The sequence below is a fragment of the Mauremys reevesii genome, linkage group 5, assembly GCF_016161935.1.
Source record: "Mauremys reevesii isolate NIE-2019 linkage group 5, ASM1616193v1, whole genome shotgun sequence".
Lineage (NCBI taxonomy): Eukaryota > Metazoa > Chordata > Testudines > Geoemydidae > Mauremys > Mauremys reevesii.
The window spans coordinates 56,448,832-56,468,091 of record NC_052627.1 but is presented as its reverse complement, the minus strand read 5'-3'; the positions used below and the strand labels follow the sequence as shown (position 1 = coordinate 56,468,091).

At 42.9% G+C, this 19,260-nt stretch overlaps 1 protein-coding gene across 1 annotated transcript in view; it reads right to left on the bottom strand.

Moving 5' to 3' along the window:
- ARHGAP10 (Rho GTPase activating protein 10) overlaps positions 1 to 19,260 on the bottom strand; it is a 217,819-nt gene that overhangs the window by 29,724 nt on the left and 168,835 nt on the right. The window contains exon 20 of the mRNA XM_039541772.1: positions 5,396 to 5,555. Coding sequence (XP_039397706.1) covers positions 5,396 to 5,555 — 160 coding nt within the window. The remainder of the gene's footprint in view (positions 1 to 5,395; positions 5,556 to 19,260) is intronic.

Sequence of the window (19,260 nt, the reverse complement as noted above, 5' to 3'; positions counted from 1 at the left end):
AGGAGGGATGAACGTGAGGACAGGAGGGACAACCGAGATGAGAGGTGGCGGCAGGAAGACCGGCAGGAAAATCAGCGGTGGCGGCAGGAAGATCAGCGGTGGCGGGATGCAACTCTGGGGCTGCTGCGTGATCAAACTGACATGCTCCGGCGTCTTGTGGAGCTTCAGGAACGGCAGCAGGATCACAGAGTGCCGCTGCAGCCCCTGTATAACCACCCTCCCCTCACCATGTTCCTTAGCCTCCTCACCCAGACGTGTAAGAACGCGTGGGGAGGCCTGCACCCGCCCACTCCACCCCGTGGACAGCCCAACCAGAAGGATGCCGTTACTCTGAATTTTTTTAATGGCCTTCTCCATCCCTCCTTTCCTCCTCCCAAAGCACACCCTTACTTCTCTCCCTCTTTTATAATGAAAAATAAAGAATTAATGCTTTTAAATGAGAGTGACTTTATTTGCATAAGTAAGCTGTACTCGAAGGGGAGGGGAGTTGCTTACAGGGACTGAGTCAATCAAGGGGTTGGGTGTTCATCAACAAACACAGCAGTCACACTGTACCCTGGCCATTGATGAAGCTCGTTTTCAAAGCTTCTCTGATGCGCACCGCCTGGTGTGCTCTTCTAATCTCCCTGGTGTCTGGCTGCGCGTAATCAGCGGCCAGGTGATTTGCCTCAGCCTCCCACCCCGCAATAAAGGTCTCCCCTTACTCTCACAGAGATTGTGGAGAATACAGCAAGCAGCAATAACATAGGGGACATTGGTTTGGCTGAGGTCTGAGCGAGTCAGTAATGTGCGCCAGCGAGCCTTTAAACGGCCAAATGCACATTCCACCACCATTCTGCACTTGCTCAGCCTGTAATTGAACAGATCCTGACCACTGTCCAGGCTGCCTGTGTATGGCTTCATGAGCCATGGCATCAAGGGGTAGGCTGGGTCCCCAGGATAACGACAGGCATTTCAACATCCCCAACTGTTATTTTCTGGTCTGGGAAGTAAGTCCCTTGCTGCAGCCATTTAAACAGAGTAGTGCTTCTGAATACGCGAGCGTCATGAACCCTCCCTGGCCATCCCACGTGGATGTTTGTGAAACGTCCCTTGTGATCCACCAGTGCTTGCAGCACCATTGAAAAGTACCCCTTCCGGTTTACGACTGGGTGCCCTGGTGCTGCGGTGCCAAGATAGGGATATGGGTTCCATCTATCGCCCCACAGTTAGGGAATCCCATTGCAGCAAAGCCATCCACTATGGCCTGCACGCTTCCCAGAGTCACAACCTTCGTAGCAGCAGCTTAGTGATTGCTTTGGCTACTTGCATCACAGCAGCCCCACAGTAGATTTTCCAACTCCAAATTGATTCCCGACTGACCGGTAGCTGTCTGGTGTTGCAAGCTTCCACAGGGCTATCGCCACTCGCTTCTCTACTGTGAGGGCTGCTCTCATCTTGGTATTATGGCGTTTCAGGGCAGGGGCAAGCAAGTCACAAAGTTCCATGAAAGTGCCCTTACGCATGCGAAAGTTTCGCAGCCACTGGGAATCGTCCCACACCTGCAACACAATGCGGTCCCACCAGTCAGTGCTTGTTTCCGGGCCCAAAATCGGCGTTCAATGGATAGAATCTGCCCCATTACCATCAGGATCTCCAAAGCGCTGGGCCCGCGGTTTGAGATAATTCTGTGTCCACGTCCTCATCACTGTCATCGCCGCGCTGCCGTATCCGCCTCTTACTCGCCTCGGTTCGAAGGTCCTGGTTCAGCATATACTGCACGAGAGTGCGCGAGGTGTTTAAAACATCCACGATTGCGGTATGGAGCTGAGCAGGGTCCATGCTTGCTGTGCTATGGCGTCTGCACGGTTCACCAAGCAAAAAGGGCGCGAAACGGTTGTCTGCCGCTGTCAGGGAGGGAGGGGTGAGGCTGTACCCAGAACCACCCGCGAAAATGATTTTTGCCCCATCAGGCACTGGGATCTCAACCCGGAAATGCCAAGGGGCGGGGGAGGCTGCGGGAACTATGGGATAGCTACGGAGTAGCTACCCACAGTGCAATGCTCCAGAAATCGACGCTAGCCTCGGACCGTGGACGCACACCACCGATTTAATGTGTTTAGTGTGGCCACGCACACTCGATTTTATAAAATCTGTTTTACAAAACCGGTTTATGCAAATTCGGAATAGTCCCGTAGTGTAGACGTACCCTGAGTGACAGCAGCTATTTCTCAAGAGACATCAACATTTTTCTGTGTGTGTTGGGTGTGTGTGGTGGGGGTGGGGTCACAAAAAGTTCTCCTTGCCATGGACTATTCTATCCCATGTAACTGAGGATAATCTGTTTAAAGAAAACTGCTTTATTGATAGAAACTAACTTTGGAGCATCTGAAATATCTTGAACTCTGATGCAATGCCCTCCTAGGAAACAAAGCCAATGATTCTTCTGCAGCAATGAAGTCACCCATTCCATTATTCACTGTATAGATAATTAATAGCTCCACCGTGATTAATCTCCAGCAACTTCTACCAACAAGTCATAAACATCGGCAGAAACTTGAGAAACCAGATTCTCCTGCATTCCATCTGCCCTAGGCTCAGAATGGTATTTACAAGAGCTGGGCGGAGAACTGGCTGGTGTGTCTATATTGAAACACTCCACAGAACCACATTGATTTTGATGAACTTCTGCTGGAAACTGGTCAGTTTCTGATAGAACCCTGGCAGTCAGGCAGATTTAAACCTACCTGGCTTCCTGCCAGCTTGCCTGGCTGGCTCCTCAGCAGCCTCAGGCTTTCCAATGCCCCTGATTCTGGTCCAGCCTACCCAGTGGACTGTCCCAGAGCCAGGGCTCCCAGCAGAGCTGGGAGGAGAACAGTAATTCTATTTTGTGGAGGATTTCAAAATTTTGGGGGTTTGTTCTGAATCAGAATGAAACCAAATTTCTAAATCCTGAAATCTTCCATGAAATTGAATTACTGTTCTGACAAAAAATGCTGAGTCAAGATTTTTCTGACCAGTTCTAGTATTGACACACTAGCATTGTGTTCGAGACTCACGGCGTTGCCTTTCCTGCAGTACTTTTTCTCCGATTCCTCAACCACTGTGCAGTTTCAGAAAAATGGGCTAGGAATCAGTCTGAAATCCTCCTCCTCCTCAAACTGCGAACTATCAGTGGAGCTATTCCTCAGCTGCTACTGCAGCCTAAGGCCTGTAGCAAAGTCCACTTTCCATGCACAATCTCTCCTGGGATGGTTGTGGCTAGCAGATCAATGCAGTGGCAAATCCACCAGCCAGTCCCCTGCCCTTTCCCCAGCCCACAGCCTTCCCCAACACATGCAGAAAGAGGGAGTGCTGTGCAGAGTACAGTATTCCATGGTGCACCAGGACTGAAAAAGTCCTCCATGCATATTTTCCACAGCCTGCTTCCCTCTCCCACCAACCACTCCCTCATGTGTGAGACCACACTGATTTCCCCGTGTTTAAGGCTCTCTGGGTCTACAGGAAGCGGGAGAGAAGCTATTTCATGTAGAATGTGACTGAGAGAATGTGCTGCTTTGAAGCCAACCCGTTAAGGCTCAGCCCTTCCACAAAGCTATGCTCCTCAAACTTCTCAAGAGAGGCGGGTGGGAAAGGCAAACAGCTTTTGACTAATAAACTAAGTGTATGATGTTTGCTTATTATTTGCAAACCTGAAGTAGCAGCAGTACTTCCCATTGAGCAAAAACTATCAGATCCTCAAAGAAAAAAGTAGCAAGACGCAGTAAAGCAGAGTTAGGAAAATGCATGGGAACAAAAATACCGAATGTTCCTGGAGTTGCTCAGCAGTGGGAATGTCTTGCTAAATGCAATTTTCCTAGCTAGCCTGCATATACACACCAGACAGAAAACCTCAGGAAGAAAAACTGCAGACAAAAGAGGAATTTCATGCTTCTACTGAAAGTCAGCATTTGCATGGAAAGTCATTATGGATCTGCATCACTTGTAACTACAAGCCAAAAAAAAAAAAAGCGGGGAGGAAGAGAAAAGTACAACCCAATCCAGAGGCAACAGTGTCCAAAGCACATCCACATAAATGAGAGCAAATAGACCCAGCTGTAATTACATGGACTCCTTAAAGACTTTTGTTCTTTCGCCCCATTTGGGAAAAATCAGGCCACTCAAAATGTCATTAAGGAAAATATCCGTAACAAAAAAGCAAAATCTCTTCCCCAGACTTTACTTCATTCACCTTTTTTGCCTTTCAAGGTTAGAGATTTTTTCCATGACATTTTAAATTTTGTATGAATAGTAAACCAGGGAATTCACTCAGAGTTTGATTTATGATAAAAAATGTCAGCCTCCTTATGTTTCAGGCATGGCCGTGTTGTGAATTGAGCCCCAGTGTACTAAAACTTGCAATGTCACTTTTTGCTGAACTAGAATCAAGCTTGCTAACTGCTACAAAGCCTATTCAAGTGACAAACTGCAAATTAATCGAAAATACAGGCATTTTTATATGTTAATGCATTATATAGATCTAAGTCTGTCCTTGAATAGCAATGTTCAGCTCCTATTAACTTTAACAGGCGCTGTATGTATGTATCCAAGGACATACATACCACCCACAGCTACTACAGCGTATAGACACTTCTTCAGGTTAGGTATATGGGGGACCCAGTGGTTTGAAATAGAACAATGGTAATGTATTATGCACAGAATACTCTACAAATGCAGTGCCTAAATAAAACAGTGTAAATCATGAAACCTCTAGTAGTAAAACACCTCAACTTTCCATAGTAAAAAGCTAAAATATAATTTAGCACAGTGGTTCGCAACCAGGGGTATGTGTACCCCTGGGGGTACGCAGAGATCTTCCAGGGGGCACTCAACTCATCTAGATATTTGCCTACTTTTACAACAGGTTACATAAAAAGCACTAGTAAAGTCAATACAAACTAAATACTGCTCTATATACGATACACTGAAATGTAAGTACAATATTTATATTCCAATCAATTTATTTTATAATTATATGGTAAAATGAGAAAGTACGCAATTTTCCAGTAATAGCAGGCTGAGAAACTTTTGTATTTTTATGTCTGATTTTATAAGCAAGTAGTTTTCAAGTGAGGTGAAACTTGGGGTACACAAGACAATTCAGACTCCTGAAAGGGGTACAGTAATCTGGAAGGGTTGAGAGCCACTGATTTAGTAGATATAACTGTCGGATGCAGAACTGTATTTTGAAAACCATTTTGAGACATGAGACAGATCAATTTTTTATTCACTTACTCCTTCGCTCCCCATAGTTGTAGCAATGGAAACCAAGCATAATCACTTCAAAAAGTTACTTGGTTGCACCCAAAGTAGGCGGAGAGAGGGTGTCAGTGCAACTGTCTCCTCTTTCAGGACCAACTGAAATAATGTTACTTACTGATTGGCTGCCCAGTCCGCTAGGTCTCCACTCTCCAGAATAAGATGATTTTTGTCTGGCTCAGGGGGGCTACTGGAGACTGCCGGTGTAGGAGAGTGAGAAGAAAGAGAATCCATACTGCCAGTAGGCGTGTCCTCCCTGGGAGGGCTGTGGTTGTCAACTAGAAGAGGAAAGCACAAGGATACAACAAGTAAGGAAGATACCATTTAAAAAAAAAAAAAAATCTAGTGCACAGTCAATTACTTAATTATCCAAAGTACATCGCATGTTACAGTGAAACCTTTACAAGAAACAACTTTCAGTGTGACAAGTATCCCTCGCCCCCAAATATACATTATTAGTATCACCCTAAAGTATTTCCAATACTATGGAACACAGTTTTGCTCCACTTTTCTTAGAAGGTTACCTCTGCTAAGCAAACTAATTCTGGCATTCCTCTGAGTGGTAATTTATGACAGACTTCCTGTTCAGACTGGGATCCTTTGGGTCCCCTATCTTTGTTAGCTTTGTTAAATAAAAGAGTCTTAAAACAAATAATGTAACACAAACACTCGGGAAATGATCTTTCACAAGATAATGCAATAATCATAATTGTATCAAATGCAAGACTGTGGAATTCACAGAGGTCACAATAGGCTATAAACAGACCATTGTGAAACACTCAATATCTTTAGGACATTTTAGAGTATTGCTGCTGCTAATCTGTAATTAACCCCATCGTTTTCTGGTCAGCTGATTGTAAAGGTATGCTGCGTCATTGTGTATGAGATCCCCAAGACAAAAAACACATCCCACATTGTGGTGTTCTGCTTGGATCTATCTATTTAGAAGACAGCTTTTCATTTTTAAATGTACAGTTAGAAATGTCTGGAGGGATGTATAAAATGAGAGCTTACAAATATTACACTACCCAGCATAACAAGGCCCCAATCCCTCTGGGTGCTACCATAATATAAATATACACTAGTAATAATATTCAAGACAACCTTCACAGGATTCCCTCATTTATTCTCTCACTTCACCTCCATTCTACTCCCACTAACATATGCCAACACATCCCAGAGCAGTGTTGATTAATACAATATTAAAAATATTACATAGTGATGACACCCTCAACCTCATCATCGAGTTCAACTCCTTCAGGCAAAAGCTACAAACCCCAAATCCTACCATGCCATGTCTATATAATTATCTGATCAATGGTCTCTAAATTGTAGCATTAGTTTGAGGAGCTACATATTGCGTACACAACACTGTACATGAAAAAAAAAAACCCTTACAAATATGTTCTAATTCAATAATTGACATAATTAATCCCCACAGAGAATGGCTCAGTTTGATACAACCTAATCTGAGTTGAATGTTCTACTGTTTCACTGATTTGATTTCCTTTTCCCCCTTTTTTTTTTTAATTTAAATATTGTCAACTAGGAATACCTTCAGAGGATAAAAGCCATTGTCCTCCACCTCACAACTACTTTATCCAAGTCAATTTCTTCCACTGAAATAGCAGAAACTCATCAAAGCAGTCAACTTCTGCTTTCCCAGCCAGCTCTTCACCATCCCCCTTGGTAATTTTGAAAGAACAGCTTCCCTAGAGATTACAATGACATACAACTAAAGACACTCAAGTGATTAAAAAGTGATCATCTGAAAATTTCTCCCTAAAGTAGCTGCTAATTTAAGGATCTAAATTAGCCTGTAGTAGCAAAAGATGAAACTCTGAGGAGGAGAATGCTAACCTCAGAAAATGACTCATTCATATTCCAGCCTAATCCTGCTCACTCACAGAGCAGCTGCACTAGCTTACTGCTTTGCAATGATACTTTGAGCTGATAATTCTTCAATATTGCCATTCTAATTTGCATGGCATGACATGCCATGAGAACTGTACAAGTTTCAGGTAAAAAGTAATTCATTACATCTCGTTTACAGGTATACATGTCAAAATCAGAAACATATTCTAAAGCAGGGGTTCCCAACACGGTGTCTGCGGGCGCCATGGCGCCCGCGGGGGCATCTTAATGCCCTCGCATCCTGGCCCCCGGGAGAGCACCTGCTGAAATGCCGCAGCAGCATTTTGGCAGGGATGCCTCTCGATGACGATGCTTGTCGCCGACAAGTGATGTCATCGAGAGGCGTCACTCCCGAATTTCGGCAGTGACGCCTCTCGCTGACGCCACTTGCCGTCGACAAGTGACGTCATCAAGAGGCGTCGCTCCCGAATTTCGCTTCCTCTCGATGCCTCTCGATGACGTCGCTTGTCGACGGCAAGCGACGTCATTTCGGCAGGTGCTCCACCGCCGCAGTGGTCCTTCGGCTGGCGCCCGCCAGCCAAAAAGGTTGGGGACCACTGTTCTAAAGATTAGACAGTAATTTTGTAATCTTACTTCGTAAGGTAATTTAATTCTTTAAAACTAAATAAACTAAGTTGTAATGCACATTTCCCCTTAAAGTCTTGCTTTTCAGACCCAGTTACACTGATGGCACAAAGATCCTCAGTCAACATAATCACACTGTTTCAGAGGATTTGTCTGCTTCTGTGATTTGCTAAACATTTACAATCACAAACCATCAAATGGGAATATAATCTATATAAATGCATGCAGACAGGTCAAGAATATAAAGCACTTCTATGAGTGTGCAAATACTCAGCAGGAGGGTTGTTTTAGTTTACAGGTAGGCTTGGCAGTGCTTCCATATTACAAGTTGCAGGTACAGTATGAAGTCCTTCATACACAGGGTGAAATTCTGGATCCACTCAAATCAATGACAAAACTCCCATTGACTTCAATGGGGTCAGGATTTTACATGTAGATTTTTCTACCCCAGTTGTGAGTCTAGCTGTGGGGAAAGTGGATAAAAGTCCACAAAATGTCATGATAACCTATATAACAATAAATAGTGATGGGAAAAGGAGAAAAAGGGAGAAAGAAAGAGTGAATTAGTGTAAACAAAAAGGCCGACTGAGACACCTCAAGGACTGTGTTAAAATCATGCCCTGTAAAGAGAAGTGTGGGACTGAAAATTAATGGACCAAAATTGGTGTGTAGGCCTAATCGGTGAACTAAGCAATGAGAAAACAAGTTATTCTGCCCATCACTCCCTTTGGGGTCCTTAAAAGAAAATATTATTGGAGGGGGGCGCAGATTGGAAATGAATACAATTGCTGACTGAAAGAGGAGGGATGGCTGCCACCTCCACCATCTGCCATGACGGTGGTCCTTCATCATCCAAATCCTGAAGGATGTCCTGACCACACCAGGACGGGCGGGGCGGGGCGGGGGGGGGGACGACACAGAATGGGACGGACGACGACGACCCGAATGACACTACCATCTCCACCAGCTCTGGCTAAATCCCAGATATCATCTGGGATGGGAGATTGTTGTCCCCCTCATTTCAATTTCATTTTTTTACTCCCTTAATTCTTTAACTCCCACACTCCTGACCTTCTCCTTCTCCTTATTTCTACTCCCAGTTAAAAAGAAAAAAAATGTTTTGTTTGACAAAATCTGCAACAAAACTGTGTCAATCACCACAGTATTCAATAAGTTTGTATGTTATTTCACCTTCCCAACTCTCTCTCATCCCTCCCCCAGCCCAAAATCAGAGATTCTTAGAGTTGAAAGACTCTAAATAAATAAAATGTAATAATATTATCCATATCAGAATCCAAACTTTCCAGCTAGGCTAGCCAATTTTATCTTTCTTTTTAAAAATTTATTGTTGTTGCTGTGATTGGAATGCATGTTCTGTTCAAAGAATATTTTGTTGTTGGCTTCAGAATATCTTGACAAACATCAAGAATCAGTCTTTGGCTTTAATCCAAGAATTTTAAATAAGAAAACATCCATTTGTAACAAGAGCTAAGAAAACCAGACAGCTAACACCTTCTCTCTCAAGCAATTAATGAATTTTTCTGCAAACTAACTTGAGTAGAGTTACAGATTGCATCATCAAAAGAAAAAGTAATCTTTAAGATCAGCCTTACTAACAACATCTATGGGTCAAAAGTAGTTTATAAAAATGAAAAATTCTGTAGTAACAGTATGCAACGTGAAGGCTTCACACATTCCACTGAGATATCAAGATGATGACCATAGTATAAATCAGTGGTCAGCAACCTTTCAGAAGTGGTGTGCCGAGTCTTCATTTATTCACTCTAATTTAAGGTTTCGCATGCTAGTAATACATTTTAACGTTTTTAGAAGGTCTCTTTCTACAAGCCTATAATATATAACTAAACTATTGTTGTATGTAAAGTAAATAAGGTTTTTAAAATGTTTAAGAAGCTTCATTTAAAATTAAATTAAAATGCAGAGCCCCCCAGACCAGTGGTCAGGACCCAGTCAGCGTGAGTGCCACTGAAAGTCAGCTCGCGTGCTGTCTTCGGCACGTGTGCCATAGGTTGCCTATCCCTGGTATAAATTATTAGCAGAATAAAATGTTTTCATGCATTTGAAGGTGTCACGTTGGCTGTACAGATATCCCAAACTGGGAGGTTGAAAGACCTCCACTCTTTTTTTTTCAACCTTGCATATTGTAATAAACAAAGTCTAATGTAGGTTAGTAGCAAATAGAGTTGAGATATTCATTCACCATAAGGAAAACTTTCTCCTCAATAATACAGATATCTAACTAAGTAGAAACTAGTCTTATTTGTCTGTGAATTTATGACGGGTACATTCAATATTTTCATTTAAAGAGAAACTTCACAGATTAGAGACAGAAAGTACGCACATAATAAACATCCACAGCAGAAGAATTACATTTGACACTAGAACTTCAGTATGTACAGCGGAAGAGTGAAATAGTATGAAAATATGACAGAGGATCAGTTGCCTTACAATGTCAATACAAGTTAAAAGGAATCACATGATATGAAGTAAGGATCACATTATTAAGTCAGTGGCAGCTAATAGGCATTATGTTATGACATGAACCACCACCTCTACTTCAAAAGGTCAATGGAATTCTTATGTAAATTAGATTATGAACTGAAGGGGACCAGTTAGGTTACAGTGTCAACAGAAGTCAAAACAAATTACCTTATACTGTTGAAGCAGAACATTCACATTTACATAATCACAACAGAAGTCAAAAGATTCTGAGATAAGATACTTAAGCTCCTAAAGTGAGAAGAAAAACCTAGTCAACCTACTTCTATTTGCTCCACCACAGCTGTCACATAATGGATTTGATTAGCACAGCTGTTGCAATTTGCACCCCTGAAAGCCTGGGAAGGGTGGCTGGGTTTGCACTGACATCCAACTTCAGGGATTCCACCAGAAGAATGCAGCTTTATATTATGGTCAGGGATCATCAGATGACTCAACAACCAAGGCTCTTTGGAACCATATTAAGTCAGCCCATTTCTAATTTGGGCTTTGACTCTCCCAAACCAACAACGTTACACTGCCCACTTTTGGATGGTGCTAACTAGCCAGCTCCAGCTGTATAGGGACTGTGAGCCTCTTGTGCCAAAGCCTCTACCATTTAGGGGGATAGCTCAGTGTTTTGAGCATTGGCCTGCTAAACCCAGGGTTGTGAGTTCAATCCTTGAGGGGGCCATTTGGGGAACTGGGGTAAAAAAATCTGGGGATTGGTCCTGCTTTGAGCAAGGGATGGACTAGATGACCTCCTGAGGTCCCTTCCAACCCTAATATTCTATGGTTCTAAGGGTGGATTTCCCACCACTACAGTCCACACTGATCATGTTCAAATGGCAGAAATCAGGAGCAGTCTTTTATATTAAGATCTGAAGAAAGAACATCCAGTGCTGAGAAAATTAATCTCAGTATAATCATCTTCTTTCCAACTGAAATCGGTAAGCAGAACTCTGCTTACTACTCAGACCCAGTCTACATCCCCCCAAATTGCACCTATTTCACTGTTTCTAAATTGACTTAGTTAAACCAGTCCAAACCCTCTCATATGGACACACTTCAGAGCAAGTTTATTTTGGTAGAAAACCTTAACAACCAACACTAAGATTAAAAAAACAAAAAACAAATTTCAGGATTCCTGAAATACTAGTGTCTGAATATCAGGTTCCTGTACACGGTGTGAAAGACAGCTCTATTACTGCATGTCATTACATGGGAAAGATCTTTGTTATTGTGTAGCAAATCCCATAGACCTTTACTACTATCTTAGTATGTAGTTAGACTACATAAAATGTGTTATTAGGTTTTCCATTAATTAAAATATAAAAAGGACTGTTGCACACTGCAACCAATACAGATTTCTGTCAGATAGTGGGCAGTAGATGACTTGTTTATCCATCAGAATAATGCTTCTTTTCGAAACACGTGCAGTAAGAGTCAAGGTTGCAGAACATTATGTAGGCCAATTTTTCTTTATGCTAACACAATTTTTAACATATGGCTTCAATGACTGACCTCACTTTTTTCCTAAAGAAAGACCAGCTTTGATTTGTTTAAAAAAGTGTGTGTGTGTGTAAAAATGCATGTATATGTTATACACAATGAAGAGGTTTTTATTAGAGATTATTTTCCCCAACCCCATAATGATTCAGAAATGCTAGAAAAGCAGCATCAAGAGGCAGAACCTGTCTGAAGATTGGTTCATGCAGTTTAAGGTCTGTAGCCAAAATGTGTGGGAAAGGAAATGTGTCTTCCATTTGCAAGACATTACAAGCTCAGGGCACTTCTCCTTCCTCACTCACCCAAAAGCTTTTTAATTTTTTTAAAGTGTTTGTATAGATTTAAAAAAAAAACGGGTTTTCCAGTCACACTTTTACCGCCTGGAATATCATGGAATTACCTTCATTTATATCTGTTCCTCATCAGGTTCCCCCTTAAAATGTCAGAAAAACCTTCAGTAAAAACCACACAGATGTGCTGAGTTGTAGGTGAACCTTTCACTGAGATAACTTAAAATGAAATGCTTCAGGAATTCTCCTCTCTTCATCAAGCTGTGGCAAACAGTTCCAGGCACAGTCACAGATCCAGAGTTGGGGCATCAGTTTAGACCTCATAATTAAATTCTGAGATATGACAGATCAAAGGGGAACTGTGTGAACAGAAATCAGATACAAAAGTGTGGAATTCCTCTCTTTACTCTTTGTGGATTATAATGACAAGAGGAGGCTCTATCAGTCAGAATGAAAAACTATGGTGAAGCTCCTAGGGAACCTCCTATAGAAGAGCCATAGGTCACCAAAAGGGGAGGAAGATACAGCTAGAAGAGAAAGCAAGGATAGTTGCTCATGAGAAGGCAGTGCCATGACTACACTTGTACAAAAATCTCCACTCTAAGCAAGCATTAGTGCGCCTCATATGGCATCAAATATCCTTAAACCCAGGGCTATTTTGTTAAAAGTTTTCTGTTCTTTTCAGGACACAGTTCCATATTGCATGGCTGTGAAACAAAGGCACGTGCACTGGCAACGCGTTTATGGTGCCTTTCTCGTCAGACGACGTCATCATCATCATGGGTTTATTTTGACTTGCCGTCCGAGTTTTGCAGTATTGGGTTTGGCAATTCTGTCAGTTAGTGGGGCCATGCCAGATGGCTGCTGTGGAACTCCTGTGTCTGCCTGCACCAGGTAGACATGGACCGCAGAAAGAGCTCATGCACTCAATACAGGTTCCCCAACTGACAAACTGAGACCATATCACCTTGTTATCCACTTTTCTTTTGCAATTTAGTATAAAAAAAACAAATACTTTCCTGCCTTCATTTAGAAGGAAGCGCTAGCATTAGCAGTAATTGAACAAGCTAACATTGCTATAGTGCAATGAAGACACCGGGGTAAGTCGACCTAAGCTATGTCGACTCCAGCTATGTTATTCACGTAACTGGAGTAGCATAAGTTAGGTCGACTTACCCTGGTAGTGAAGACAAGCCCTAACATGCCCCACCATCCCTAACAAGCCCTTATCACCCCTCCTGTTCATTATATAGTGGACTGTCGGAAAGGTTAATGAAGAGGCCTATGCTGAAGTGTTTTCAACATGCTAATGACACTCAGCTCTGTTTCTATTTTGTCTGAATTAGAGGGTGTGGCCAACAGAACGGCCATTCTGGGTCCGACCAACGGTCCCTCTAGCCCAGAATCTTGTGTTCCAACAGTGGCCAATGCCAGGTGCTTCAGAAGGAATGAACAGAACAGCCAATCATTGAGTTATCCAACCCCTGTCATCCTGGCAGTCAGAGATTTAGGGACACCCAGAGCATGGGGGTCACATCCCTGACCATCTTAGCTAAAAGCCATTGATGGGCCTGTCCCCCATGAACTTATCTAATTTTTTACTGAACCCACTTATACTTTTGGCCTTCACAACATCCCCTCGCAATGAGTTCCACAGATTGACTGTGCGTTACGTGAAGAAGTACTTCCCTGTATTTGTTTTAAACCTGCTATCTATTAATTTCACTGGGTGACCCCTGGTTCTTGTGTCACATGAAGGGCTAAACAACACTTCCTTATTCAGTTTCTCCACACCATTTATAATTTTTATAGATCTCTATCATATCCCCCCTTAGTTGTCTCTTTTCTAGCTGAACAGTACCAGTATTTTTAATCTCTCCTCATATGGAAGCTGCACCAGACCCTTAATCATTTTTGTTGCCCTTCTCTGTAATTTTCCCCCAATTCTAGTGTATCTTTCTTTAGGGGGACCAGAAATGCTCACAGTATTCAACATGTGGGAATGCAATAGGTTTATATAGTGGCATTATGATATTTTCTGTCTTATCTATCCCTTTCTAACAATTCCAAAGATTCTGTTAGCTTTTTGATTCCAAAGATTCTGTTAGCTTTTTTACTTCAGCTGCATATTGAGCGTATGTTTTCAGAGATCTATCTACAATGACTCCAAGATCTGTTTTTTGAATGGCAATAGCTAAAGAGGAGTCTGTCTCCATGAATAGTAGCGCACTGAGAACGGATGAGAGGGTCAGGGCTGTGGCTCAATCCACAGAAGATGGAGATAACATTGTTAGGTTAAGGAAAGCAACTATAGGATATGGCAAAGTTTGTATTGGCCCTTGTGACTGAAGGTGCGTGTTTGTCATGTGTGATCACAATTTCGGTGTTTTGCTAGTTTCCAGCTTATAACATAAGGCAGCAATGACTAAGACAGCTTTTTCCACCTCCATATGATCAGGAGCTTTATGTTCTGCTCTTACACGCAAGGACCACCCATCATCCATGCCTTGGACACTTCAAGATTAGGCTATTGTAATGGACTTTTCAAGGGGCTAAACATTAAATCTATTCAGTAACCGAACATGTTGTAGAAGACAACCACTCATTTCCTAAGGGTGTATCCCAAGTGTTACACATCTTACATGACATTCTTGCCTGTAAGTTGCTGCTCACACCATCTCACAGGATAGCTGAATTCTCTTCTATCTCCTGGGCTCCAGCCAGGCAGCAGGGTACTGGCTACAGTTTCAATTCCTAATCCCCAGGTCCCCACCGTAGCACCTTCTGATCAGGCACCCACTCTGTTATTCTACCCCGCTGTTGGTTCCTAGCCAAAAAGGAGCAATTGTAGTTCGAATTAGGGAAGGAGGCAGTCTGTCTGTCTGTCTCAGCTTTCCACTGTCAGGGGGAAATGAAAAGCCTAAAAGGGAATCCAGGAGCTGTCTGGGAAGGACAGGATCTAATGGGGAAAAGGAGGGGAAGAAAGTAATGGGAAAACAGGAACAGAATTTGGATGACTGAATGAGAAAGGGTAAAGGGGAGCAGGAGCAAAATAGGGGAAGGTTCCCTTAACTCTCCCATCAACCCCTTATATCCAGAACCCCAGTCTCAAGACTCATCTCACCAACACTGAACACCACCAAAAACAGAGACAAAAACATCGCAATAAACAAAATGCTCACTCATTTACTCCAGTGTTATTCCTCATTAATAGGACTTGAGCCTATTGCTTCAGCTGTTTATTCTGCAAGCACCCTTGCATGCCTGAGTAAGGAATATTATCTTTTGAATGGAGGTTGGATGGTGCACAGCTGGCATGAAGCAAGGGTACATGTCAGTGGCTTCCATGCTTGGGATTAATGGTTTTTAGTATGCCAAATTGGCCTGCTTACAGTATTATGTGCCTTGCATGTCTGTGTGCAGAAGGTGGAGCATTACAGAGATAGAGGAATATTGCCGGAGATCTGACTTTTAATGATGTTCCTTCTACAGGAAGATTGACCCTATATCCTAGGCTTATTGGTCCTCTTATTCCCCTCATTATTTTTTTTATTTTCACTCCAGTCATGTCCTCTTTTCAATGCTTTCAGTGCCCATTTTAATTGTATCTAAAATTTTATTTTTGAATATTCTTACAAGCTCTGTTTTGCATACTGAAAGTGAGAGAGCACTTTGCCTATATTTGGGAAATAAAAATGTGCCTGGAAAGAGACTCTGGATGTGGTATTGGATACTTCATGGGGTGGGGAAAAGCCAGCACCTGACAGTTACACAAACATTTCTACCAGCAAAGCCAGAAATGGAGGCGATGCTTGTAACTTTTGGTTTCTCCAATCCTAAAGGCCACCATGATTATTACAATTCTGAGGCTACAGATGATTCCTTACCTCCATTTTTAATAATTTTGGATGAGGCTTTTATTTTTATTTGTTGGAGGAGGCACTGGGTCAATAGATTTTCCCCATTTTGCCTCTCAGAGCATTTTTCTGTGGACTGTAAAATGCAAAAGTAAATAAATTTAGGAAGGAACAACATTTTAATTGTCTTTTGGATGTAATATAAACAGAGCTCTCTTCTGAGAATCTTTGTTGACTGTCCATGTAAAAACTGAGGACCCCATGGCATTTTTTGGAAAAAAGAAGGGGCATCTCCCTCAATAGAACAGGTTCTAATTTCCAAGGCTATCCATCTACTGCGTTTGTAAGGCTAGTATGACACACAAATCTCAAGACACACTGCACAACCAATACACAACTCTCCATAATGTTCTGTGAGATAGTATATGAAAGATGCTATTTTGAAAAAAAAACAAAAACATCTAGTTTCTAGTTTCAGAGGGCAGTCAAACTCTGAACTGATCACAATATCATTTTGGGGCAAATCTGGTAGAAATGTTCTGCAGTGAGAACTGGGGGATCAGGCCATACTCAAAGTACTTGTAGGTCCCCCATTAAGAGGTGTTCTACTTGAAATACTGACAGGGTGGAATACTTCAGCATGTAGCTTTTGTAATTTCCTTACCATGGAAAAACTAAAAAAAAAAAGACCAACAAAAACAATATCTGTTGTGACTTGGTTTGTCTTGCTGACAAGTTGGTAAAAATATAATACTTGAATTGTTTGCAAATAGGTTTAATATCACCTAATTACCATGTGTAAGGAAAATCTATGTGTTATCAGACCCTACTGTAGCTAATTACTTGAAAACAAAATAAAGATATTAATCAGTGTGTTTTTCAACCTATTACAACTATCAATATTTATTTCAGTTACAGTCCTATGTCTGGGTAGTTGCTGCAAACATTTTGGGTGCACTCAAGAATACTTGTGATTTGAGAGTGCTTTTTAGAAAGAAAAAATGGCCTAGATCTTGTGCTTTCAATCCAACTAGTGGACTCTGCAGCCCTTGACTCCCTGAGCAGCTGATAATTATAGGCTTGTTTCCTCTTTCCAAATGATTTTCTGTTTGCATAACAATTCTAAGTGAAACATCCTCAAGAAATTTTCAAACACAAAGACAGTTTTACTTAGTCTCAAACACACACTCAAACAGAGAGTTCAGCATTATTTTGTTAATAAGACCTATATATATATACACACATATATATACATACACACACATACACACTAATTTTTCTATAAATATTTAAAAACTAGCTACTCTCTAAACAACAAGGTTGTGACAAATTGATCAAATCCAGAAAATACAAAATATTGGCCAATGCTCTGTGCTTAACTCATGCCATTGTGAATTTAAAAAAAAAGGCGGGGGGGGGGGGGATGGTTTAATGTTTAATTTCCTGTTGCAACACATACACAGGATAAAATCTTCCAAGAGCAGTTATAAAACATGTATTTGTTAGCCAAGAAACTAAGAAAATATGGAATAAAGCCCAACCTAACTTCTGTTCTTTCTCCCTTCCCCACTGAATGAAGTAACTAAAAGCTTGTAAGAACATATTTAGAGCTATTCAGGTCTAACCACTAACTTGATAATTAATGAGGCTGTAATACATATTATGTTTCCCATCCACCAAAATGATCCTTCAGGTAATGACATAATTGGGCTAAATATTCTTGTGTTACTGTATGTATCGTACCCAATGTCAAATAATTAGGATACTGGCTACTGACAAAAGTTCCTCAGAAAACTGAACTAAATTCAAATTAAAAGAAAAGTCAACGTTAATATGCAATGCAGTACAGAGAAGCCACCTATCAAACAGCCAGTTCCTAAGAGCAAGATGCTGAGAGTCCTGAGTGAATATCACCCATTTTAAGAGTTCTTGGTGGCCCCTAAAGTCCTCCTGCGGGATGAAGGGAGGAGCGGCCATAATCGCCTCATCCGGGGAGGGCGAGAAGGCTGGAGCGGTACTTTGTGTGTCCACTGGCACCGGAGGGTCTACCACCTGGTCGGTCTCCGGGCACGGTGCCGAGGATGTATGTCCCACCGACTCCTTCCTCAGAGGTCTGGAGAGGGAGGCCGATGGTCCTTCTGAGGATCTGGCCACAGAGCGAACCCTCACCGCAGGCTGCATCAGGGGACACGGTGCCCACTGGTACCATTGGGCCAGCCATGGGGCCCAGTGCCACTGCACCTGCTGTGGCACCCGCGGAGCCAGCTGTTCAGCCTGGCTCATTGATGGATGACTAAGAAGGCCGGGCTGACATACGACGAACAGGAATGACGTCAACATTCGTGCCGTGACCGGCTGCGATAGCCCCTCCAACACAAGGACCTTTGGAGTCGTCTGCCTCGGTCCCATTGGTGTTTGCTCCTCGAGGCGGAGCAGTGCCGAGAGTCTCGGTCAGACGGAACCCAACCAGATAGCCTTCAGGGCTGGGCATTCAGGGTGATCCACGTGGACTTTGCCCTGAATGGTTGCTGGGCAGTGAACGGCGTCAGGAACGTTCCCTCGACCAAGACCGGTACCAAACTAGGGGCAAACGGTTTGCCTCTAGAGTGTGAGGCCGACATTGGCGGTGCTCCTCGTACCAGCATGGACATAACATCCCAGGCCGCCTGCAGGGCCTCCGGCGTAGAGGGCATCTGGACATCCAGGAAGGCCTGCTCCGAATGGGCTGGGCTACGACTCAAGTTGAGCGGAGGAGGCCGGTGGGGATCGAAGACTGCCCAACATGGGTCTAGCCTCTGTCCCGGGTTTACTCCAGTGCTGCAGCTAAGAAAGCCTCTTCCTAGTCTTCTTGGCATGCCCTGTGGATGGGGAGTGGTGCCGACTAGTCGATGGCAACGAAGGGTCGCCACGCACCGACACCGCGCTGCCCGGTGCTGACTTGAAGCGGCGCTCCAAAGCTGGGGTCAGCGCCAACTTCATCAGAATAGCCAGGAGCCTAATGTCCCTTTCTCTCTTGGTCCAAGGCTTAAATGACTTGCAAATCCTGCAGCAATTTCTGAGATGGGTTTTCCCCAAACAGCATAAACAGTCTGCATGCGGATCACTCACTAGCATAGGTCACCTACAAGTGTCGCACGACTTAAAACCCAGGGCATGCCCCGGCCTGGGCATTCTAGCTAAACTACACTAATTAAACAACTAACTAACTAACTACAGGTACCATACACTGAACGAACAAGCAGTTTGAGGGACGAGCTCCAGCAAAGCTGGAGCAGGGCAGTTCCGAAGCACCTTCACTGGCGGCAAGAAGGAACTGAGGGTGGGGGGAG